The 25,407-nt window shown below is 38.8% G+C and overlaps 1 protein-coding gene across 7 annotated transcripts in view; it reads left to right on the plus strand.

Annotated features, from left to right (window-relative positions):
• The window catches only part of LOC122574640, a 248,895-nt gene that overhangs the window by 133,122 nt on the left and 90,366 nt on the right, over window positions 1-25,407 (plus strand). For all 7 annotated transcript variants that reach the window (XM_043742428.1, XM_043742423.1, XM_043742424.1 and 4 more), the window contains 2 exons: window positions 12,599-12,746; window positions 19,474-19,581. In XM_043742428.1, coding sequence (XP_043598363.1) covers window positions 12,602-12,746; window positions 19,474-19,581 — 253 coding nt within the window. In that variant the 5' untranslated portion in view covers window positions 12,599-12,601. The remainder of the gene's footprint in view (window positions 1-12,598; window positions 12,747-19,473; window positions 19,582-25,407) is intronic.

A 25,407-nucleotide genomic window follows, 5' to 3' on the forward strand; every position in this document is an offset into this window, starting at 1 on the left:
GTTACAGCTAAGGGAAAGTTCCGGTCGAACTTCGAGCCAATTTCAAGGTTGTTCCGGGGAAATTGGATTTATTATAAGGGAAAGTTTTCTTACTAACGACATTTTAAAATCGATAATAAGCGCGTACCTGCAGGGAATTCTCCTTAACTGTTCACCAGCTTTTCCTGGGGTTGTTTGTCGTTATCAGGTACGGCTGGCCGTAGCTTCGATAATTTTGATTCTCGCTTAAATATGTAATTGCATTGAAGTTTGCACAATCCGTCGAAGAATGCAAAAGTTTAAGATTGGATAAATTACTCGAAAGAAGTGAAACTTAGCGACAGCTATAAAAGAAGTGGGCTTTAAGTAGAGGCGGTCAGTATGTAGTCAGACATAGTTGTGCCATAAAACTCGAGCATCCTTTCGTGAGTAAGTTCAACCATAAGAAATATATAAATATTCTATAAAATGGACATGATATATCCTTTTTCTTTTCTTTTTTTTTAGCTCATTAAAAATACAGTTGTAAACTAACCTTAGGCGTGTCTCGGGAGAACATTTCGAATTCAACATTGAACGAATGTACCGCAAAAGAAATTCACGCTAATCGAATGAAGAAGCGAATTAAAAAATATTCGATCGTCTCTTACATAGCTTTTTCAAGCCGAATCGAGCAAACGCAGTCGAGGAGAGCAAGTACTTCTCTAATAAAATTAGCTCTGTTCGGTCGCTCCGTTCAACCGAAGGCCCTTCGACGTTCTCCTCCTTTGAATAACTTTAGGCATGGCGGCGCGGTTTTCTCCGTACCCCCTCCACTGCCCTCCATCCCCTCACATCCGCCCCCGCACGTTTTCTTTGCCGCAGTTCACTTCCACTGTAAACATTTGCACAACTTTCACTCGGTTTGCACCCATTCAACGTCGTTCCAGAAGCTGTTCATAGTTCACCCGTGAAGCAGTTGGCCGTAATCGTTTGCCCTGCACTTACGAAGAATGTACACTAAACCCCCGTCTCCCTGTATTTTTCCCATCCTCGTTTCGCAAATGTGGAACACGATCTATACACAATCCGGGAGTTCCATCAATTTCCAGCGATTAATGATAATCACCGGATCGAATGACAGCGTGCTGGACGATACGTGCGCGCTGTAATTTACATTTCCTTGATCTCTCTTGGTACGCCAGACGCGATAATGTTTAAATGATATTCGCCGCGGTGCACGTCTACCCGCCGCTACATTTAGGAAGATCGATTTGCGATAAGTTTCATTTGTAACCTGACAGTGAACGACACGAGCTTGAAAAGATCCGCTTCCGTGCATGTGTTTTAAAAAAATACGTAAATCCGAACGAATCACGGCGTAATATCTAACATTTTCGTTAGAATTTTAACGAGCGATTGAAACGACTCAATTTTGTTCTCTTACGCAAAGTACTGATTTACATTCTACGAGCTACGAGTAATCATTTAATGATGAATTTAACTTGATCCTTTGAAGAATCCGAGATACATCGACAACGGTCGCGTATTTAAATCACCTTTGTACAAGCTTGCGTAACGATGCTTTTACTGGATCTAATAATTAAAAGCTCAGCCAAAGACCTAAAAGAATAATGCGCCTGAGTCGCGTAATACTTCGTCAATGATATCCATCAAACTGATAATAGACTCGCTTAAATATGCTACTTAACCTTATATGGAAGATTCGAGAGCCACGAACCTTCCTTCCTTTCGAATTACTTTCCCGAAATTTTCAAATCGTCGCGGAGAACTCGATGGATGGCGCGGCTCCGCGGCACGAAACGATCGAAAGTCGTTTTACCCCTGCATGGAACGAATAAACGTTTGTTAGAACAATGGAACGCTTTGAAAAAACCAACTCATCGATGAAAGTATCATCGCTTCTGTTCCCGTCTCGTCCACGGGTAATCCACTTTGCGAAGAACAATGCGTGTCTGTGTCGTTCTATCATGCCTCACGAACGACAAAAACACACGAAACTGTCGTCTACTATCTCGCACAATTCTAGTGGTAATTCACTTACTGTTTCGCAGAGTGAGGCGCTAATGAATCATACAAGTATAATTCAATTGATCCAATTCTGGTGAGTTGCCGCGATTCAAACCGTGACTCGTACCATATCCCTTATCGCCCTTTGCTTTTCTTTCCACGTTTCCACGACTTCTATGTCTTCGTTTCGATCCAACGTTATCGCCCAGGGTGTGAATTTCGTCGCGACCCCCCGTACATATTTTATTCTATTTTTGCGTTCAAACCTGAACTGTACGCACTATTAGCTGAGAAATTAATTCTCCGCTCCTTTCCCCGATGTGTCGGCGGAAACGCGAAGGGCAAGCCCTCTGAATGTTTCACAAGATTCGAAGCCACATGCCTCGATAATGAGCGTGCGCGTTCATAATGCAGAATGGCAACGATGAAAATTGTAATCGCGCTTGCCGGAGGATTGAATGTTCGATGGTGAAAGGAAGGAAAATATCGGAGAGATACGAGGGTATTAGCTGTAAAGGAAATTCTATCTTTCTCTCCTGAATATAATACTTTAATGTTACTACGGCGTTTCCTTTTCGTAACTACAATTTTCTCGAAAATTTCGCTGTCTATTTTTATAGCGAATACTCGCTACGATTCTTCATTCAATTTTTTAGCCATAAAGGGGCGAGCTTAGATCAAAGACGACGCCAATTGCTGAAAAAAGATTTACGGTGCGTTTATTTAGGCAAGGAATCGATACAAACAACTTTTATCTTCCGTTTCTCCTCCGTTGTTTTTCTTTCAACGAGCACGAATGCACTCGTTCGTGCTTCGTTTTAGAAAATCCGCATTCCATTCGACGTTTTCATCTTCGCATTAGCATCAGACTTCTCTCTTTCTCTCTGTACGCATTTCATTCACGTCTGCATGACTGCATCGACGTTAGAGAAATATCGTAACAAGCGAACTTTACGACACGCTCTGTCCTTTTCCTCTCTGCCTGCGTCATTGCAAACCAGCAGGTTTATTCACTCTGTTATTCTTAAATTAGGGCGTTTCACGAACAAATGCATGGAACTAGGACGACGGGAGGTTGAAACAAAAATTTTATTCACGACGTCGCCCGCCGAGAAGTAATTTTTTATATTTAACGTAAACTTTTTTGCGTTTTACGTATCGCGGTCGGTTTTTAATTAAATTAAGAGTTAATTGGATTTCGGTACTCACCCACCTCTCACTTACACCTTGCTTTTATTTCGCTGATGCTTGGACAACGTGTAAGTGGGAAAAATTAATGAAATCCTATATCACTATCACAGGACACAAAATCAGAAATTTCTGTCTCATTTAGATTAAATTTTGACATATTTTTTGTAGGATAAGAATGGACTGGTGAGACAGAAGGAATAAATATTTTGTAATTCCTTCTCTCAAATTCTTTTCGTCTTTTATAATATGCAGGTTTTCTTCCTTCTTATTTTTCTCTCCCTTTTTCTTTCTCTCGCGTTCTTTGTTCACGTATAAAATAGACATTTTTCCCTTTCTTTTTTATTAGCTATTTGAAACCTCAATGGAGATTTTATTATTACTTATGTATACACATAATATACAGTAGCGTTTCTATACTGAGATTTAGGGATTCCGGGAATAAAAACAGCTGCCAGATTTCTGCGATATTTTCCTCTTTACAAAGAAAATAGTGCGCTAGTTAGTTCTCATGATTATATAATTTAAAATTTTTTCCTCTCGCACAAGTATTTCTCTTCGTGAATGTTTGAAAGTTGCTTGCGAAGCTCTTTTCTTCGACTTTAAACTTCTTAACGAAAGAGTACTGAAGATAGTTTTGTAAGTTGTGCAATTTAGAATGTTCACTGTACAAAAGAATTTCATGAGACTTTGAAACTTGCCGAAAACGGCGAGACTGTTTAGTATACATCTTTCTACGAATCTTTCACGAACGTAATTTCTGATTCCTCTTTTAAAAATTAAGAACATGCAAGATCGTAACTTACCTAAATCGTTAATGAGTGTAAAACGTACATTGAATTTCTAAAAACAATTTCCTATTTCAAATTAAATCGCTTGTAGATCTTCATTATATTCTCATGATCTGGATTTCTCATTAAAAATAAATTTGTTTCAATGAAAATATTTCTAATTATTTTCTAATTCATTCTAAATAGATACTTCTATTTTTTGTTGCGCAAAAGCTTGGTGAACGAAGGTTGAGCAACGAGTTTGTTTAAAAAGACGCTTACGCACAATGAAAGGAAATAAACAAAAGATACCAAAGAAGAGGCTAGATTTGATTTTTCCATCGTGCGGTCGAGAGATGCTATAAGGAGAAATTAAGCAGAAAGTAGGACATTCCTCGAAATTAGATTCAAGTACGATTTTCTTCGAGAAGGTTATTGTCGGCACGAAATATAATTTTTATCTCATTCCCGGCAAAATACAATTCGTATGACGAAAATTCTATGTGCAACAATAAATCGAGAAATCTCCTCCCTTCGTGTTAGGATCATCACTCAGAACTAGAAAGGACGTTCAGACTCCCTCGTATTTCGTAACGATTTTTTCCTACCGATTCTCGTCTCGTCCTTCCCTCATTAATGATAATTACTTTCACATGAAAAACTGTGATTGTTGGATGGACATGGACATCCGTTGAAAGTCACAGAGCATGTCGATAGCATTGAATAAAGTTGAAACGAGTGGCCGCGTAATGGTCGTGTAAATCGAGTTTCGTATTCTCAAAAGCCGGCCGAGGGTAAATTGCCGATATTTCTATCCCGCCATTGCCAGCCACAATCCGGCAGTGACTTCGAAATCGCGTATCGTACAATTGCCACCAAATTCCGTGTTTAAGAGAGGGACCAGGCTATATAGATTCGTAACGAGCGCATTCAAAGCGACGCTGGATTACCGTTTTGCTCGGGAGAAGGCAATTGTAGTAGCTCATTATGCTTAGATACAATCGGCCGAGGGAAAGGTTCATGTCGGACGCGTGAAATTTCGAATATTAACCCTTTGTGCTCCATTTAATTCGTTAATGCATCGTTTCCTCGTCTCGCGGACAACCCTTTGTTCTTAGACCGAAATCCTCCTTTCTTTCTTTCCCTCCTCTTTTAACTTTCTGGCTGGAAGAAAAGGATAGAAAGAAGCTCGTCGCTTACCGACGCGAATTTTTACTCGTTGCGTTAACGTTACATTTTTTTAGCAAACACTTACTCATATTTTTATAGTATTCAATGTTTTTAAGTATTCGTCGTATATAATATTTTTAATTCGTTGGTATTAAAATAATTTTGAAATATACGTTACGCATAGAAGGAATAGAAAGTCGAATAAAGAATACAAGGTACGTTTTAAAATGGATATAATGTATTTTTATATCGAATACATTTAGTAGAATTTTTAAATAGAAACATTTTTAGAGGTAGAAAATTCATTTTAATTTTCATTTCGATCTTTTAAATCTCCATTAAATTCTCTCGATTTTCATTTTTTGATATGTTAATTCCAACCTACAGAACGGATACAATCTGCGGTATCTTCTCGAAAAATTTATTCAGTGGAAGGACTGATCGTTAATATCACGATGGAACCGAGAGGAAGGATCGGTCTAAAAACATTGAATTCTTCTTTCACCTGACCGTTTGTACAGTAAATCTGGTGTTGGGTGACGTTCAAGTTTTGATAAGAAACACACGCATGTGCGAGATCCTTGAACACGGTTATTTCGACTAATTTTCATCCCTGTAAATTAAGGGAAATTGTATGTTTCGTCTTCATTAATAATCACATGTTTCTTTAATCTAATATTTGCAGAGATACACGCGTTGCATTCTACCTCGATGTGTGACCATAATTTCTCTCGATCGAATAATTAACCGGACGCCTGACCAGCATTGTAGCCTGTTATTTTGAACAACGAATGGTCAACATACTGGCAGATTATTCTCTGCTGAAACTATTGGCTCTGACCTAGTCAAATTTTCAGATTATACGCGCACTTATTTTCTATTAAATCCTAGTATCTTTGTTCCTTCGTCAAAATTAGATATAATTTCCAATGCGCTCTCATATTCCTCTTGTATATACGATAATTTGTATATACTCCGTTGTTGCTCTGTTCATAAATTATAGGATATTTCTCTAAATTATGCTTCCTGGATGATAAACCCGATACAAAATCCACATTAAATTCGCCAAATATATCCTTCGATGAAAGTTTCATTAACACGAATGTCAATATTACAATTCGTTGAAAATAGCGCGAATAGCATGCGCGTTGAACGAGCGTGTTGCAAATACGTTGCATTATATGTCCTTATTGCGATCCTTTCGTTAAAGCTGTATTGAGAGACGTAAATGGAGTAAATTGTAGGTGTAAATGAATAAATATACATGATCGGGTTCGACGGCGGGGAAAATGGAGCAGCTTGAAACCGTAGGAAGGGAAATTAACGAGATTCCGAAACTCAGAACGATAGTCCACGTGACGATACCTGAAATTATACAGCACCACCAGCGGCAGTCCACTCTTTGTTTTACTTCCTACATAAATTATGGATAATCTTCTTAGTTTCGTGCCTCCCTCGAGGAACTTCCACTTCCGATGATCGCGGCGAAAGATTAAGTTTGAATTCGAGAATTCTGCGCGCCGTCTCCTCGTAACACCGAGATCTTTAACTTCTTTCGTTTTCATCGCGCCGCTCTCATTTTCATACTATTTTCGAAACGGATTCCCCTTCGCTTTAATTCCCCCGTTTCATATTCAGCTTGAACGCCCAGCTGAATAACGTTATAAAATTGGAGAACTTCCCTCTCTACGATTCCGGTCCGATGTCCGGCTATACACCTCGCGGAACACAAAATCGTTGCCCCGTTTTTAGTCTTTACTGTACCAACAACATGCTGCAACGAACCGATTGTTACGTATTTGCCTGTTTTGCTTGCTATTTGTGTATAGACTAGTTTATATGGATATTTTAGCGTAGGAAGTTAAATTTTCGTGTCCTGTTTTTTTTTTCTCACTTTCCGTTTCTTTTTTTTCGCTATCGGTATTTGTATTTATTATTCGAAAATGTATGGAGTATAATGGAAACAAATCGTTGACATTATAATTTTCAAATTTACGTATACTTACGTGCTTGTTTGTAGTCATTAAGAAATGTTTGGTGATTTAAAATCTGAAAGTAGAAAGGACATTGAATAGAATTGGACTGTGTGTGAACAGACGCAACATCTAATAGACGTATTTATTTATGATTAATTGTGATACTATTATTTTATTTATATCTTTGCTGCCAGATTTAGTAAATTCCAATGATACGATTATAATATTCTCACAAATTTAATGGTAAAAGGAATGAAATATGTACAATATATTGCTGAATCCTCTAAAATATTTAATATTTCGCTTATTTTCACAGAAAACAGAGCATGAATAAGATATCGAATGAAAATATCGATATGAATATGAGAACAGGTTAATTTATCTCTATAAATATTCAATATACAAATATTTGTTATGTAGGATACATTATTTGTTGTGCAACTATTAAACTGGTGGCTAAATATTGCATAATTATGTTCTTTCGATATACATACTTGTTAAGATTCCATTTCAAACAGAATTTTTGTTAAAGTGTACATGTCAATTTAAAGTTGGCCGGAATTTTATTTCATGGAGAATTGTATCACATCTCTTGATACATTGGCTGAAACGTATTCGCAGGTGCTCACTGTTGAGAAATTCCATCAAAGTTTCCGAATCGGATTCTTGCCTTAGCTTGAATCGACGGCGTTCAGATTTCTAATTACACTTTTGTTTGTAATCGACCCAAATCTCGCACCACTGTCGCCGTTATTTATGTTGCAATTCGTCGAAAAGTACACCAACTGCGTGCTCCATTTGAGATGTTTTCGTTAAAATTATAGGTGAAAGAATTGCAAATTACTATTTGTAGGTGAAACACAGTGCAATATTTTCACACCAAATACGCGTGAATTTACGAATCATTAGGTGGTTATATTAAATTATTAAACCATGTAACTTCATTTGTTCGCACTATTATCGTTCGTTCTATTCAGTTAATCAAGTTTTTCGAAGAGATTTTATTCCAGAAAATATTTTAGCTTGCTTGCAACGCGTGGCAGCATTTTTCATTTATCTTTCGAGTAATTTTTCAACCTCTTCGCGTTATGAGGAGAGATCAGTTAAACGACGAACGTATTTGCTAAGAAAATTATTCTCGTAATTAGAAGAACATTCGATATTAAAAGGGTTAAATATTTTTAACAATTCCGTGAACGTTTCTTCGACGACGATGCACGTCAATTTTGAAGTTAAAAGTACTATCAAAACATTAGGTTCTGCTGCCAGTAAAGAAAAGAGATATCATAAAAGAGTCGATAGCCGGTCGCAAATGCGAATCAATATGCGGAAATGATAGTCCTTATCTTGCACTCGTCACGAGCATTCGTTTCTCCTTTCATATTCCACATTTACCCTCGCTACTTAACTTTCATGCTTCTTAGATATTACTCTCACTAAACCGGCATATTATTACACAGAGAGATACACGTTCAAACGAGTTTTATAGATCATTTAAAAAAAGACACTCAGAAACAAATAAAAGCGTGGATACAGCCATACGAAAATAATGAAAAAATGCCAGTAATTTCCATGACAATTTTACGGGCAACGTAGCATAATAATTGCAACGAATGGAATGGTTGAATTTAAAAGTAGAAATATCGGGAACGCCAGGGGGTATCGAGGAGAGATCGATTCATTTTTATTTCCCAATAATCACCGTGGAAAACGCAACATTATATATTTTATACGCTACGTATTTATACTATGCGTCGGTACGAAATCGCCAGTACGGTAGATTCAACGGCACGACAATTTACCGAAATCGAAATAAAAATCTTCGTGTTCGTTACAGAACCGTTACGAGCATGCGAGGCACGATTTATTTTGCGCATAGCGATTTAAAAACACGCGTATGGTGTTAACATTAACGCGGGGAAAAGAAAATTGAGAGAGGGGGAAATGGTAGCAGCAGCAGCAATAGCAACGTCAGCGACAACGGCAACAACAATACGCCCACGCACTTGTATTCAATGTTTTCGGGCTTTCCACGCGTCTAGCCGGAAGTAATGGGAATTTAGTGTACATTGCCTGCGGTAGCGGGCCAACCTGAACGAAACGAAACGGAACGCAAACTAAAAAATAAAATTTCCTATGACGATTCGAGATGTCGAGGAAATATTACGTAGGAATTTTTTGGAGTTCACGTAAAATTGGCAACAGGAAACGTATAAAATTGAATGACTAGAGACGCTCAGAAACCGTGAGATTTCTCTCTCTCTTTCTCTTTCTCTCTCTCGGCTCTTTTATGCTTATTTAGTGATTTATTCATTTATTTATTCTATTCTATTTTATTTCTTTTCTCTTTTATTTCCTGTTTCTGTTTGTTCCACCCGAGCCTGTTCTTTTTTCCTCATTTTTTTAACAAAACGACGATTCTCGTCGTTTCCACGGGAAATATCGTTCGCGTTAAGTGTAGCTTCAAACCTAACGTGGCCAAAAAATGCTGGCGTTCGTCGAAAGCGTTTGTGAAACGCATCGAGAGCGTTCGTCACGAATCTCGTGGCTGGAATCGGGCCGGCTTGTAATGGAGATAGGAAAAGAGAAACCTTTATAAAATATACCTCGAATTTCAGCGTTGCTTTGTTACCTGGCATTCCTCAATGGCTGGGTATCTTTCGGGTATTTAACTAATTTCACTTTTCTCTACCGTTTTTTCGAAACTTGATGAATTTCTGTCACCTGGATATTCTTCAATCTTTCTTTAGTATTTGATATTCTTTATTTGTGAACTGAGAGAGCTACAGTTAAAAATTATAAAAAATCTACAAAAAATTGTAGGAAGTAAATCGAGGACTGTATAATATATCGTTTTCTGTGAAAGTGGCGTTAATTCAGTTTACACGTGAGCTTTACGCGCTGTAATTTAATTAAATCGGTAAGATTCCATTTCATATTACCCGATAACTTTCGCTTTCAAATGACCACGAAAATTCTTACTATTTATGCTAATTACAGAAGGAGCCCAGTGCGGGATTAATTAGACGCATTTCCAATTTCCCTTGACTGAACGTGTTCGCTAGTAATTACTCCGACATCAATCAAGCCAATATTAAGGGGTGGTTACATGCGCCGCGACATAATATATATCATTACTCGATGTACCCACTACACAACATATTCCTGCATCGTTAGTGTTCATCGATATACTCTACAAAAGAGCACCATAATTTCATATTACAATATTTTCATTTTTTCAATAAAAATTCAATCTTCGTGTATACTCGCATTCAGACCATTTCTGTTAGATTTTCTCATAGAATTCTCGGAATGATGTTTTTCTAAAAATAGGAAACCTCAATATCAGGAATGCAGAAGAAGGAACTCGAAAATTTTTGAAGTTGGAATAGTTGCGAGTATCTTTTCCCATGAATTATCTACTACGGTCATTGGTACCAAAATGCAGATCAATGGCGAGAGCGTGATATATTAAAATATCAGGAACGTTAATCATGCACACTTATATCAGGTAAATATTGGAGGAAAAGTCTAAATTAGCCAGCGACGCGACGCGACGGACGAAAGTAGGTTTTATCGAGGAAGAATTCGCCACATCGCTGGCAATTTTGTAAAGTAGATGTGTGCGTCGATTTTTACGTAAAGGAAGGTGGAAAAACCGATGCAGCAAATTACGTGGCCTGTCGATCTTTTACACGAAATCCGCTTTGCTTATGATTTGCACAAGCTTTGATCGCAAAAACATCATTTCGTTTGATTTTATACATTTTCAGGCGCATTTACGCGGGGGTAGATATTCGGCGATCGACAAATTGTGTTTATTCATGAAGATTTAATTCATTTAGCGCATTACGTTTTTGTTTAATATGGTTCATAATGCAACCGTGCCATTTGTGGAAAGGTAATACTGCACCATCAGCGCGCTTTTTAGCGAAATTTGTTCGCAGTTGAATGTTTTAATTATGAAATGCGATATCCACGGTATCGTTTGCAGCCGTAGCGATAGGAAGATTTCATAATTCGAATATTGGAAAAAGGAATAAATATTTTCAAATAGTATTTTCGTAGAAACGCGATACTTTCGAAATAATCTTAAAGCGTAGAATAACGAATTCTGACAAATCCTTTAAGCTAAGTATCAGGTTGTGTTTCATAAGTGAAATAATAGATGCACAACATTTTTTATTTTACATTATTTCATGGATTTATGTATGATCCATTTTGTAGTAATAGAATAAAATGGATCAAACATAATTCAATAAAATAATATAAAACAAAAGATATTATGCATCTACTACTTCCTTATAGAACAAAAGGAACTTTTGGGACAACCTAATAATAGCTGCTCGTATGGCAGACACTTGAATAAAATTTAGAACAAGAAGTATAGTAGGAGAGATATAACAGAGAAAAATTTGCGCAATGAAGCTTATTGAATATTAAAACGTTCGGACTGTAGCTCGTTGAATATCCACTGAAAAATTTTGTGTATCAATTAAAAAGGCATTGCCCCGGACAACATTATGCGATGAAAGCAGACTGAAATCGAGCTTCGATACGATCAAAGGGCAGGGAAAATTTTTTCTCGGACCGACTGAGTGAATTGGCACACGTTCGCCCAATTAACGCATGATCATCCACGAGATTAACAGATTCCATGAAAAACAGCATCGCCCTGCTTCTGAGAATCTATCTGCGTCGTGTGTTGTATTTAACGTCGACATGGCTAACGACCTCATTAGTTTTGTGGTATATATTATGGAAAATGAGAGACGAGGTAGACACGTCGAACTTCGTGGTTTTTAGAATGGAATCGCAAACGCGTTAATTAATTCCTCGCGTTCTCACCGCACGATACGACCCGACATGTCGACGACCGCGCGTCTTTCGTCAATTTAAAGGGCTCCAGCGAATTTCATTAAGTCTCCGCCAGACTGTACTGAGGACATTATTTGTTACCCGGGAACACGATGGCTTCGTCGAACCTCTGTGAAGTTGTCGTGATCTGTGAAGTTTTATTTTTCACTGATAAAAGTATCGCGTTTTAACGTCTACTCGGTCCCGTTCAAAATCCTCCATTCTCAAAAGTAACTTCGAAGAACAGACACTTTTGTTTTATTTTGTTATACAAGCAAAGTACGCACAAGATTATGAAATAAATTTTGAAGAATGTCCGATGTCAGATATACGAAAAAATGTTACGATCCATCCTTTGATACCAATAATTTTTTATGTTGATTTACGTATCAATACTTGTATCATGGTATCTGAAACGAAGAAGATTAAACGACCACGCAGAGGCCGATAAAAAACCCGTGAAATCGGCCTAAATCCAAGAACGAATGTCATAAACGAACGTCCGTGTAACCGGTGACGCGAGTATCGGTCGTAGGAACGTTCTATTAAGGTGAAGGCCAATAAAATGACTGTATCACTTTTCGTTGCATCGTCACTCAAATCACGTCCGACGATAAACCGGTATCCGGTTACATTCTTCTGTTCCAGGCGATGAAGATGAGCAAAGTGGGCAACCAGACCAATTCGCAGGACCCACAGGCGGTGAATTCCCGAGTTTTCGTCGGGAATCTAAACACGTTTCAGTGCAGCAAGACCGATGTGGAGCGAATGTTTCAGCGTTACGGCCGTCTGGCAGGTAGGTTCCTTCCGGTGGAATCACATAAACGGAAGCTCGGATCAGCTTCGACCCCCGACATTTCCCAGATTCTTTCGCTAGACCGTCACACGTCAGATGTTTCCACGACAAAGAATCTTTTCCCTTCTCGGGATACACTGTCACAAATAATAATAATTGTAGCATCCGATTTCCTTGAAATGATTCAAATTTCTTTGAACTATTTTAAATAACGTTCGAAATAACGGCGGAGATGGATATTTTATAAAATAACTACGGGAGGAAATATCCTTTTATGTTTTTGCAGCAAGAATTTTTTCAATTTGATGGTAGAATGAATATTTATTCTTAGAAAAACGAATCTTCTTTCGCAACGAGCTTAAAGATCTTTCCTTCGTTGAAATTCACGCGTGGCTGATTTGTAATTGAGCAACGAACTGTGCCGAAAATTGTTATTTTCATTCTTTGCAATTGTAAAATCTAAATAACAGTGGTAAAGTTACCAAGGAAATGAAAAATTAATTCGAGCTTGCTTCAGAAAATTTGATACTCTAATAATCGTAACTTGAGATAAAATACTAAATTTCGATCTCGTAGAAAAAAACTCATTTAATCGATCTTATCTAGAATTAAGAGGCAGTACATAAAATAACGCGCAGCCTTATTTGTAGGATTCAGGTGGAAGCATCGGTTTCAGGGTGGAAAAGCGCAGGGTAGTTACAAACTGGCCAAAGTTGAGAAGATTCAAAGATCGGGTCGGATAACAGGAAAGACTCGCGCTGTTATCCGGTATAAAAACGTGGAAGCTCGGTTCGGCCAGAGAAAAATAGCGAGTTGGAAATAGGATTTTCTCGATACGCTCCGTCCTCGGTAACCCAATTTGTGCCGTGATAGCTCCTTGACCTTCGATATCCCGATTGGATATCCGTCTCTAGCTGCACGAACCCCGATGACTTTGTTGCTTTCACTATTGCACTAACTTCGTTTAGGAAACGTACTTTATTGCTACCAACTAAATCCACTGTGGAGAAAAAAAAACAATAACAAATTAAAAGTAAAAGATTGAATTTCTCGTTGAGTTTTGTTTTTATCGTAAAAGATAGGAATTAAACTCATACCATTTTCTCGTCGATATTGCATATCTCTACTACTTTATGGAATTTATTATGTATTATTAAGAGATATTTCATTCTCGATTTCCTGGAAAGCTAAAGCGCGTTCTACCGTTTGACGAACAGCAACATGATCGTATTTCGTTAGTAAAAGTATCACACTTTTACTACTGACGCAAGTTTCGCGAAACTCGGTCTTACTTATACGAATTTCGAGTTTCCTAGAGTCTGTTGCATACAGCTGTCACTGGTACGCGATGCGATCCGTGTTTGGTGTCTCTGAAGCAAGGAAAATTAAAGCGCAGTCTATGACATAGTTTCTTCGCATTCGCGTGATACGTCGCATGCAACGTCCGTAATGAAAACTTGGTGCATGAAATTTGAATAAGTCGATCGGTTTTAGGTCTCTCAAGAACAACAAAAAGTTTTGCAAAATATAAGTGGGAGAAGAATTTCCTGGACTATATCTATACTAGACTATATCTGTAGAAAGGCCAACGTAGATTAATAGTAAATTCATTAATGTAAATTTATTGAAATATTGCAGTTAAATTATTTCAAGAAATAGATTATTTTAGAGCTAAAAATATCGCTACCTGCGATTATTACATGGAAACTAACCTACAGTATGTTTTACTATAATTTCTGACTCGTTGGAATTATCGTAAGATCGTCGAGCAATTGCACGACCTTAGTCTGACAGCAGACAGACCTTATCTACTTGATCGAACGCTCCTATCGTCCCACTCTTACAAAATGTTATATTTCTTCAAATTATGAGTTGCAGTTTTATTGTTTTATCTAACATTTTCCCACATACTTGTACGTCGATTCTACAAGCGATATTACAAGCAGCAAGCCAAACTAAAAGTACGTTAATCCGTTCTAGAATCTTCATAATCGTCTTAGAATATTCTTCAAAAATATATGAAAATGCCCAGAAATCCGGGAATCCGAAGAACAGAAGACGCAGCCAAAGTTAGCCAGGGCGTTTTATCGAGAATTCATGAGCGAGCAGAAAGCTAGGGCTACTAATTCAAAACAATTTAACGCGACAAAGTGTCACGAGCATTATCACGAGGATGGAAGCCCAGTTTCAGGCCAGTCGTCCAATCGGACCAGCAGAGACACAGAAACTCTCTCTATCTTCTTCTATCTCTCTTTCTCTCTCTCCCTCTTGCCCTCTCTTCTTTGAATCCTGGCCAGGAAGCTCGAAATCTCGTGGAAAGTGACACCGCGGAGGACGGTGGTGTCTGGGAGCTGCCGATAAACAGCTTACTTTCAGTAGCTTCCTCGATAAAGCGGCTAGACAATAAATGCGCCGCTTCTACAATGCGGCTGCGCCGAACTTTGCCGGGCAGAGAACTTGAGAGTCGTCGGAGGAATTAAAAGGGGGCTTCGATTCGACGGATAAGACGACAACCACACGGCGGACACCACCGAACTACCCCCATTCAGTAGGGCCACGGTGGCAGCTGTACCGAGCAGATTACGCGAGTCAAGTGGACGTTCGGAATTGTACCCGAGTGTTGTCTATCGACTGGACCGCCGCTTAATTTTATTTCCAAGTTCTACCTAGTTGGAGTACAGGCTCCAACTCCCCAGCGTATTCAGGGACTCGTGCTAATTCGTGCATTTGACAGTGGGGACGTCAAAAGCTCGAGTTCTTTTTGGTTGAAACGAAAGAGCAGTATGAAATTTGGTTGGATTGTTTTTGTTGGATCGAACGAAAAGTTTCTGCATTTTGTGCGGAATAATTGGACCACTAAAGCGTTATAAGGATTTAAATTTGACAGAGCTTACGATTCAAAATACCTTCGTAACACTGAACTTTAACATTTTAATTGTTACAAAGTAAAGAGGTAGTTATTAATAATTGGGTCAACGAATCGTACTGAAAAAGTTTCAGAGCGGAAACATTTTGTTTTCGGACTTCTAGCTCTTCCTCCTTTTTTTTTTTTCTTTCTTTTTCGAACGAACCTGTACTTTTTTCGATTTCGTCGAGCAGCGACCTAAAGTGATCTAAATGGCAGTAAGTGCTCGTAACTTTTTCACCTGGCACGCGCTCTCCCTTTTCCATCTAGGTACACGTTCGAATTTATCCTTCCAAAAGAAATGTTAGCCCGAGCGCAGGCTGTTTTATCGTCAATCAAAGAGACGGCCATATGCATAAATGACGCGGGAGCGCGTACTCATTTTTCTGGCGAATCAAAAACAGCTTTGGTTATTCTGACTCGGAAAATTCAATCGTTTACCGAACCGTGCCCGGTCCATCGTTTCGAATCGAAACGTTCGTCGGGCTCGTGCATTTCCTTCTCATTTTTTTCTCTCTCCCTTCCCTACCGCTTTCTATTTCGATCTATTTTTCCTTTTAATTCGATTTCCCACTCCCCGCATCTCCTCGTTAGCCACGGGTCAGGCAAAAAACGGGATATGTAGATTTCCGCGAGAGAAACAACGTAAACGTCCGCAACAAGAAATATCGAGTTACTCGAAACCTCGGCTCGCTTTTTCTCGTTGCACCCTCGAATCGGTATCGCATGAAACGTCACGAATTATTGCGTTTCGCAATTCGAAAGCGAAATGCTTTCGCCCCGGTGGCCCTCGTGGTTTATGATACGTGTCGCCCAGGATTTAATACAATTTTCGATTCTTCACCGGAACAGTTTCCGTAGTCGTCGTTGCCTAGGTCAGAATCTAAATTTAGTGACGCAGAACATCGAGTAGCTGGAAACTTTAGTCCGCAAACATTGTAATAAATTTTAATATATAGTCTCCAGCTTTGTGAATCTTTAAAGCGATATAAAAATAATCAAACTTTTAAATATTCGATTTTGAAACTTTATTCTTATTGCTATTCCTATTCATATTGCCGTTCAAATTATTTCTTGGAAAACAGCTCCAAAGAACTTGTAATATAGTAAATCGTTATCTTCTCATATTCTGTATTTTATGTACATACATATATTTTTTTCTTCTTTTTTTTTTTTTTTGTTAACCATTGAACTACTAAATTTCGTTTATGGACCATCGTAAGTCATTGTCGTTGTCAGTGTCGCGGTCGTCGTCGAGGTTGGATCCACTTGATTCGTGCAATCTGTTCCGCGCAGCTGTCACCGGTGGTCCAGCATTCCAGGAGCCGTGCTCTATCCAACAAGCCGAACCTTTTCCAATTTCACGTCTCCGTTGACTCGAGCCTCTCTAGTCCTCCGGCAATAAGGATGCGGGGTGGTTCCTCGCGCGGTGTACGACGAAAAGACCAGCGCAAAACAGTCGTCGTCGGGGAAATTGCGAATTGTCGTTGCGGCGAGCAGAGGTTGAAACTTTTATAGAAGTTGCCGGTCGAGACGATGAGCCAGATAGAGCGAGACGCTTTTTCAGCTAGCCACACTTTTTTTCGGATTCGATGCAAAGGAGACTTAATTTGTTCCTTTTTTCGGTACAGTGAAAAAGCATGTCCTTTCTTTTTTGTCGTTTTCATGTACCGTTATAAAGGAGATATGATCGATTAGTTCTTATTCTTCGTGGGAGACGTTACTCGGTTATCTCGTGTCGGAGTTCTTGATGTAGGTGCTTTTTAAAATTGGACAGCCGAGAGAACTAGCAAATCTTTGCACGTACTTGAAATTTTCGTATTGTTCTCTTTCGTGATTCTCATACGGAATTCTATACTTGATACTTTGCTGGAAATTTAAAGAGCAGTGAGCTCTACTTTAGATATTGGAATAACGCACTCATGGATTTCGGAAACTTTCCAAAGAACTTATCGTTTAAACGAGAATAAACTGTCTTTTCGTTGATGGATGAAACGCTTTATCAACATTCTGTGAAATCTCTTATGCCGACAAAACAAGATGCTCAACAAATATATTGCGTCAAATCTTCCAACAAATACTTGTCTGTCGATAACAATTCACATCTGCTGCAGAAGAATTTGCCTGCAAAATCGACGATATAGATACATTTCGAACATTGGGGAAAAATCGAAATGCGCCGGCTACAGGCCGCAGAATACCAGGCTAGAAAATATTCGTTCGAAATTTCAACCGATATTCTTTCATTTCTTTCTCCTCTTTTTTCTCTCTCCCTCTTTTTTTTTTGTTTTTTAATTTTACATCGGCTACCACATGGCACAGTCGGGTCATCGATTCCGTGGGCAGTCTGCGTAGCAAGTCGGCAGATACGTTCATTTTAACGCAGGAGCCGCCTGTAATCTGTGTACCCGTAATAACTTTTGCGTGGTTAGCAGCTGACCATGCATGGAATTCATTATGCTGAAACAAATATGTAAATCTCCATATATTCCTGCCACGGTTATATATATAGCCGTGGGTATACACGGCCTGGATGCAGATATATTTCGTACGGAACGTGTGTCCACTCCCGAAACGGACAGTGATGGCTAAAAAAAACTTATCTGGCCACGCCAGTTGCCTAGGACATGTTAATAATGTCGAGGACTGAAAATCTCGTGGAACTTTATGCTGTTCTCTCCTTGAATATATTGTTTTATAGTAGCTCTTTTTGTGACGCGTTCTCTACATCGACGGAAGCCGTAACTGTCCAGTGTTGTGATCTACGTTTACTATGTACGTTACTGTTTTAGCGGCTGTGGTATAAAAATTGTGACATTTCTATTCCACGATTGTTATACGGTGGTACGATAACCGTAATCATCTCTGCCCTTTTTTATATTTTCTCAAAGGATAGGCTTTCAAAAGATATGTGTGAGAAACTCTATGTTGGAATTCTGTAAAGTAACGGAATTATGGTTACTTGATGGATGCGGTAAGTGCAACTAACATATGTGAAAACAATATTTTGTATTAGTAAGATAAGTTTGAACGTTTCGTGGTGGATCATACGATTCGAACGTGAAATCTTATTAAAATTCATTGCCGATGAATGTAGAAAAAGGAGGTGAAGCAATTCGCTCCCCATGGATTGTAATAAACTCCGTGGAGCGCGTAATTTATTTAGGACAATCGCCGACGAAAGAGAAAAGCTCGTGCATTAAGCACATTCAAATGTAGTTTTAATCGCATATCTAAAGACAGACGAATCTACTCGGACAGATATTTCATGTACTGTAATCCAATTGTCACAATTATCTAAAAATTGTCGATCTAGAGCTTTTTATAAAATGCAATTCTTATAAAATGCTATTCTATTGAAGTATTGTATTTCTGAAACGAAAATAACGTCACTTCTCTATTTATTAGCTATGAATGTTTAAACAAATCGAATTGACTTTGGAATCAGTATAGAATGAATTATATTTCAATATCTCCAAATCGTCTTGCCGTTGCTCGATTACTATTCACCACCATCACACGTCACAAATCGAACAAAGGGATAGAAAGGAAAAGAAGAAATTAAGAAAAGAGAAGATAAAAGAAGAATCTCTCTTCGCGTATTTCCTTTTCAATAATCGCGATCCGAGCTTCCCTCATCTGGTATCTGGCACGATGACGAGTTCGGCCAAGCCAGACTCTATGCCTCATCAAAATTCATGGAAACAATTTTAATTAAAGATTTCCTCCCATTATCTTGGTATTTCTGTTTCATTCCATTCGCGTGGCTGGAAGAAAGACCCGTGGCTGGTATTGGAACGTCATGATCGTTTGTTGTTTCAGGAATATCTATGCACAAAGGCTATGCATTCGTGCAATTCACAAATCCCTTTGATGCTCGGAGCGCCTGCCTCGGTGAAGATGGCCGCACCGTTCTTAGCCAGATACTCGGTAAGTAATTTCTCTCTTGCCGAAACATTAATAACTCGTTCTCGTTCGCTTATACACGCACATAACCGTACTCGAATTTAAACATTAATTATGCTCCGCAATATTTGGTAACATCCTCCGCGTGGAACGCCAATTAATTGTGCTCGCAGCTTTAAAGGACCGACCAACTTCACGGTGCTTTGATGCTCGTTGCTTTCTGCTTTTTCAAGTTTAATGGCCAGGCTTTCCCGGCTCCTTAGGAAACTCGTACTTCGAACAGGATTCGTGCATTCGGTGATGCACTTCGATCGTTCTTTGAACTGCTAAATCCTCGCGCTGAGTCGTGTAAAAAATTGCTCGTGGCACGTGTCGTGGAAATTGAATAAATTCATTGAATTTTTCATAAATAAGAGCGACAAGAAGATATGAGAAGTAAAGCGAAGAAAAGAAGCGAATGAGGAACGTATAGAAAGATTAAAACATCGTTGATATAGAACAATTAAGTCCTTTAAATAGCCTTAATTGTAATTAAAGCTACATAATATCTGAGAAAATTCAACAATTTTTATAGTTTCTTTTTTCTTTCACTATAAGCAGAAACTAATGCGGCGTTGTTATTAGATGGCCGCGGTTCAAAACTGGTTCATAAACGTACTGTGAATCCGCTTATTACCATCGTATTCATCGGGAATGCCTCAATTAGCCACTTACTCGATAATATCATCATTTTTTGCTCTATTACTACGGTTTTCTCGCTGAACGGAAATGAAGAGGATCAGGAAAAAATCAAATTTCAGTTCTTAATAACCGTGACTATAATCGTACACTTGATTAAACTTCGTAAACCTAAACCGTGGTATTCAGCGATTCACTTATTGCAGTTGAATTTAAATTTTTCCAGAAATCGTGTTGTTAGGATATTTATGCGTGTAATGTACGCTTTTTACAAATATTTGTATATCTTGGCTCAAGAGTATAGTGAGGTAACTTTTCTACGATCCTAAAGAAAAATACCTGCTCGAGTGAAGAAACAAAGCACACGCGAAAAGGAATTAACAGCATCCCGCGGAGTATCTCGTGGAGAGTTGGATGGCTGGAATTCTAAAGTCGAGGATCGCGATTGAACGTTCGCGCGATCATTTGCGAGAACGACGCTTACCTCGCGAAGTTAACTTCGTGTAGTATAAGGTTCTCCGCAGTCAGGAACGAACCGAACAGATCCTTAAAAGCGAGGTATCATCGATTTCCAGCCATTAGTTTCGAACTTTCCTAGAGGATCTGACTAGAGACAGGGATGCGTTCGCTCGAGAGCATTTAGTAGACTCGACCAAACTCCCCGGAGAATCGGCTTTTCTTCCGATACCATTACGAATTCTAATGATTTTCAACCGATTCGTAAATACCGATCGAAACGTACACTCCCTACATTTCTCTTATTTTTCTTTCTTCTCTTTTTTATCGTATATCGTGTCGTGCAGCCCGGAAGATGGAATCCATGGTTTCCAAAACTGGGGTTTAGTTCAAACCAGAATTAAATATAGAGCCAGATCCACGTTCTGCTAGTTCAACTTGAACAAGCTGCTACAGGAATACGCCGGTCAATAAGACAAATATACCTGGAAAGAGAAATAAGGATCGCCTGGTATTGACTAGGTGCTATCTTAGGTGTCGAAGATTGCCAGCTGTGTGCGTGCGGGTGTGTATGTATTATCAGACTATGTGAAATTGGGTTCAGCATCCTTGCTTGATGTTATCCTTTATTTATGATCTGGTTACATGTACGTAGTTTCTTGAATATAATTCCGGGTTGCATGTTTGCTAGAATTATTTACACGTGCAACATTTTGACGTTTCAGCAAGCCCTCGATATACATATTCGGAAATTTCTTTAAAATGAAGATGGAAGAAGACTTACTATTCATCCACTATTCATACAGCAACGATAATTCAATCTCATTAAACACAACTTCCTTTTCTCATCCCCCGTCTATTTAAACCTAAGCTCCCTTGCACATCAAAGGTTAACTTACTGGCAAAATAAGAGTCAATAAAATCCCCGTTGGAAAGGGGAGACCGAATCGAGGCAGCGCGGAGTGCTGGTGTTTCTTTCAAGGGCTGAAAAGCGGCCTTCCCGAAAGAAACTCGCGCATTAATCACAGACAGAAACTTCATAAGTTCGCCGGCGGCATTCAAATTGCGCGGCTACGGGGCGAGAGCGGCGTTGATAATCGTCGCTTGAAACGAGCCCCCTTTTCTCGCGTTTCTTTCCCCCTGCGGGCTCTGAGAGTATCCCAGCAGCAGGATACAGGCGGGAAAAATCAACGACGGGCCAACGATAGTACTGGCTGGCAGACTGCCGGTAAGAAGCGGCCCTGTCTATACGGGTAGTACCTTTCTTCGTTGCACCGTCGCTCGGTTAGCCCTGGCTCTCTCACTCCATTCCCCAGAAATCTTTCTTTGGCTAATGCAAGAACTGTGTTCCCACTGTAGCTCCCAGCCGCCTACCTTCCGGCGGCCATATACCCGTTGTACATATACGTTCAGCCGGGTTATAGGTAAGCGGTTGTAGGTAGACGTGGGCTAGGATACCGTGAGAGACGTGCATTTACAAGTGCAACTCACCACAGGGAGACCGAGGGAACCTCCTACGCCCAGCCGTACGCCTTCCTATATAATTCTCACCGCTGCACACGTTTCCGTGTACATAGAGAAAGTTCAGCGGTGAGAAACAGCCGAATAAAACCGTGCGCCTCTTTCCGACGACCGGTCGCTTCTGCGTCCGCCATTCGTGCGGAAACCGATCGTTTCTCCGAGTCGAACTGCCGCGTCCTTTGCTAGAATCTTTTCATGCTTTTTTATTGCATGAAACTTTGATGACGACTGGGGAATTTTTCAATGGAAATTGTAATCGAGAGGTTGCCATGATTAATTTTGCTACTTGCGTCGTTTATCACCCGAACGCTGTGCACTTTTGAAGTTTGCTATCTTTACAGATCTAGATTTAAAAAATGTGAAGAATTGTCCTCAAACTTGATGACACGTTACTTTCTTAGTAAAATTTATCAGCGAGAGGTATAATGCTCATAAAACAGGATTAACTGTTCCTTTCATCATTTTCGGTTTATAGCTCCAGAGAACTTTCTCACAGTGATAAAACGAAAAGTACGGTTTTCGAGTTGTGTCGCTTTTGCAAGGATGGCGTATACTTAGATATAAGTTGCTCAGTAACTATACTGATCTAGTCCATAAATTGAGAAGCGTAGAAGAGCCATGATATACGGATACTTTGTTTAGATTTAGATTGGAAACGTTGTGAAACCCTTTGATTCAAAGGGATAAGTTCTCAGAGAGCTACTTGAATCGGGTTTAAATCCAAATCGTAGTGGATTGTCTATTAATTTGGCTTCGAGCTCTATTCTTTTGTGACTGGAAGTCTTTTGTGCAAATGGAAAGACATTGGGTTGAATTATTTTCATGAGTCTATTTTCTTGAATTAGCTACACTTCTAAAAAGAAACAGGGATTGCTTTGTTGTTTATCCGCAAAGGAGAACATTAATATATTCGCTAAGCAGTGCTTGATCTATTTTGTCCAAAGACTAAGTGAACAAAAGGTACGCTTTCGGATGGTGGAATCTTGCATATTTCGTAGTATCAGACAGGAGTATACAACGAGATTGTAGAGAGATATAATTATGTGGGGTGGTAGGCGAATTTGCGAACAGTCCGAGGCACTTTGAGTTCTCTGAGAAATTAGCTATCAAAAGGAAGACTGTGCAATATTAGCCGCTACGATGAAGAGGGATCGGACGTCTCGCTTTTGACCAGAATCTTATTAAAAATGAATTTCGCAGCAGCGCTTCTGATAGTTTTGAGATACTCATCACGTCAAGCAATTTCTGTTGATTTATTCCGGATGTTTCCTGGCATATGAAGCGAGAAAGAAGATCCTGAAGATGCTTAAACTGTAGAATAAATACAGACATATGATAAAAATATTCTAGTATTTTAATTGTGCAACTAATCCAATTTAATTGTGCAGAATGTAATATGTTCGAGACTTTAAGAGCTAAAACAATTAAAAAATTAAGAAGTGGAAAGGAACACGATATTGAATACTTTTATCGCAGAAAAGTGTTAACAGCTCGGTGTAAAAGGTTTCTATTAGCACTATACGAAAACATGGTGCAATAATAAAATTGTGTATACGCTTATTTCGCGTCATATAATCTTCAAAATTTTATATGCATCCTATATTTTCGCGAAACACGCGGCTGAATATTTTAGATTGGTACTTATTAGAATATATCATGTATGAGAAGTTTTATTGGCGCTCCTGTCATTTTATGTGACACCCTTCACACTTTACATCAACCTAGATATATTTAAGTGTCACGTTTGCTACCCTTAAAAGATGGCAAAAGGTTATCCGATATTTCGTGGCGATGCATTTTATCCCGAAAAATTTGAATAAATTATTTCCTAATGTAGTCTGCAACCGATGAATTTGCTGATACCAGGAATATTATCTATATGACCTGTACTTCAAAACCGTCGCTGATTTATAAAAAAGTATATAAAACAAAATTTCAAAGTTACTTTTCAGAAAATATACATTTTTCTCATAAATGGTAAATTTGAAGCGTTGATAGGACGTGTAGGGTACCAAATAAATACACGGCGTTTTGTTTAACAGTATATTTATTAACACGCTTAACGGTTTCGTTACAAGTCTCGACTCACGATTTGTACAAACGACAATTTGTTCACGACTCTTGCTTACGACTGTTCAATCACGACTCTCGGTCACAATTGATCTCTTAATCCATCTCATTTCTTTTTGTCATCTCTCAATATCCCCACTACGCCCGCGTTTGTTAGACGTCCGCGACCGTGGTCGCTTCTTTCGAGTATTTGGAGGAAGGACCGTAGGGATATCGATAACTCGTTAAGCCTGTCGGCACTTACGCTTCGTCGCGGCCTTGCTTATGTTTTACCGGTCTCTCGTAAACAGTCTGTCAACGGTGGTATACTATGTACGGACAAAACCGTTGGAAAGTTCTGTGTTGTCGAGTGCTGCTACAAATTTTTACCAAATATATCTTCATTATCAGACGTACGAGATATAACACAATATTAATATTTATTCTTGTAATAGCTCTCTAGGCGAGAAGCTAATTGTCTTTATTTCAATGTAGAAAAAATTGCTTTATATGAAAAGAGACTTTATTCTTCGTTAATGATAATTATTAAACTTTCCCAAAATAAATCTTTTACAAAGTAGTTACGTCATAAATTTTTCGAACTTTTTATTGAAATTCAATACATTTCCACCCCAAAAATGTACTATTCCAAACGCCTATGCGTGCACGACCTACATTAATTACCTCGCAAATTGAATTCCATTTACCCTCTCATCCTCTCCCTCAAAAAAATCTGTTCCACCGTTAATTTCAATTATGCCTCCGTTGGTGTTGGTTTCAATTGAAAACCGAACTAATCGAAAATCGTACTACCGTCGAATACGAAAGCAGCAGAAAATTGGAAAGTATCGACAATTATCAACTGGCTGGATATTCATGAGAAATATGGGTCACTTATAATACGACCGAACTGGATGCGAGCAAACGGAATAGGTAGGACGGAGAACAGTGATTTATTATGATAATCTCATTATGAATTAATGTGCTGATTTACGGCTGACACGGTTCTTTTTCATTCGTTAATCTGTAGGACGGTGTCTGTTACGAACTTGTGTCAAATAATTGGTGATTCATGAATCTCCTGTGTACTACAATTTTCCAAGAAAAATTAATTCGCGTATTCTCTAATACGAAATCGTTTTGAAA

Source organism: Bombus pyrosoma, linkage group LG14 (assembly GCF_014825855.1).
Source record: "Bombus pyrosoma isolate SC7728 linkage group LG14, ASM1482585v1, whole genome shotgun sequence".
Classification (NCBI taxonomy): Eukaryota; Metazoa; Arthropoda; class Insecta; order Hymenoptera; family Apidae; genus Bombus; species Bombus pyrosoma.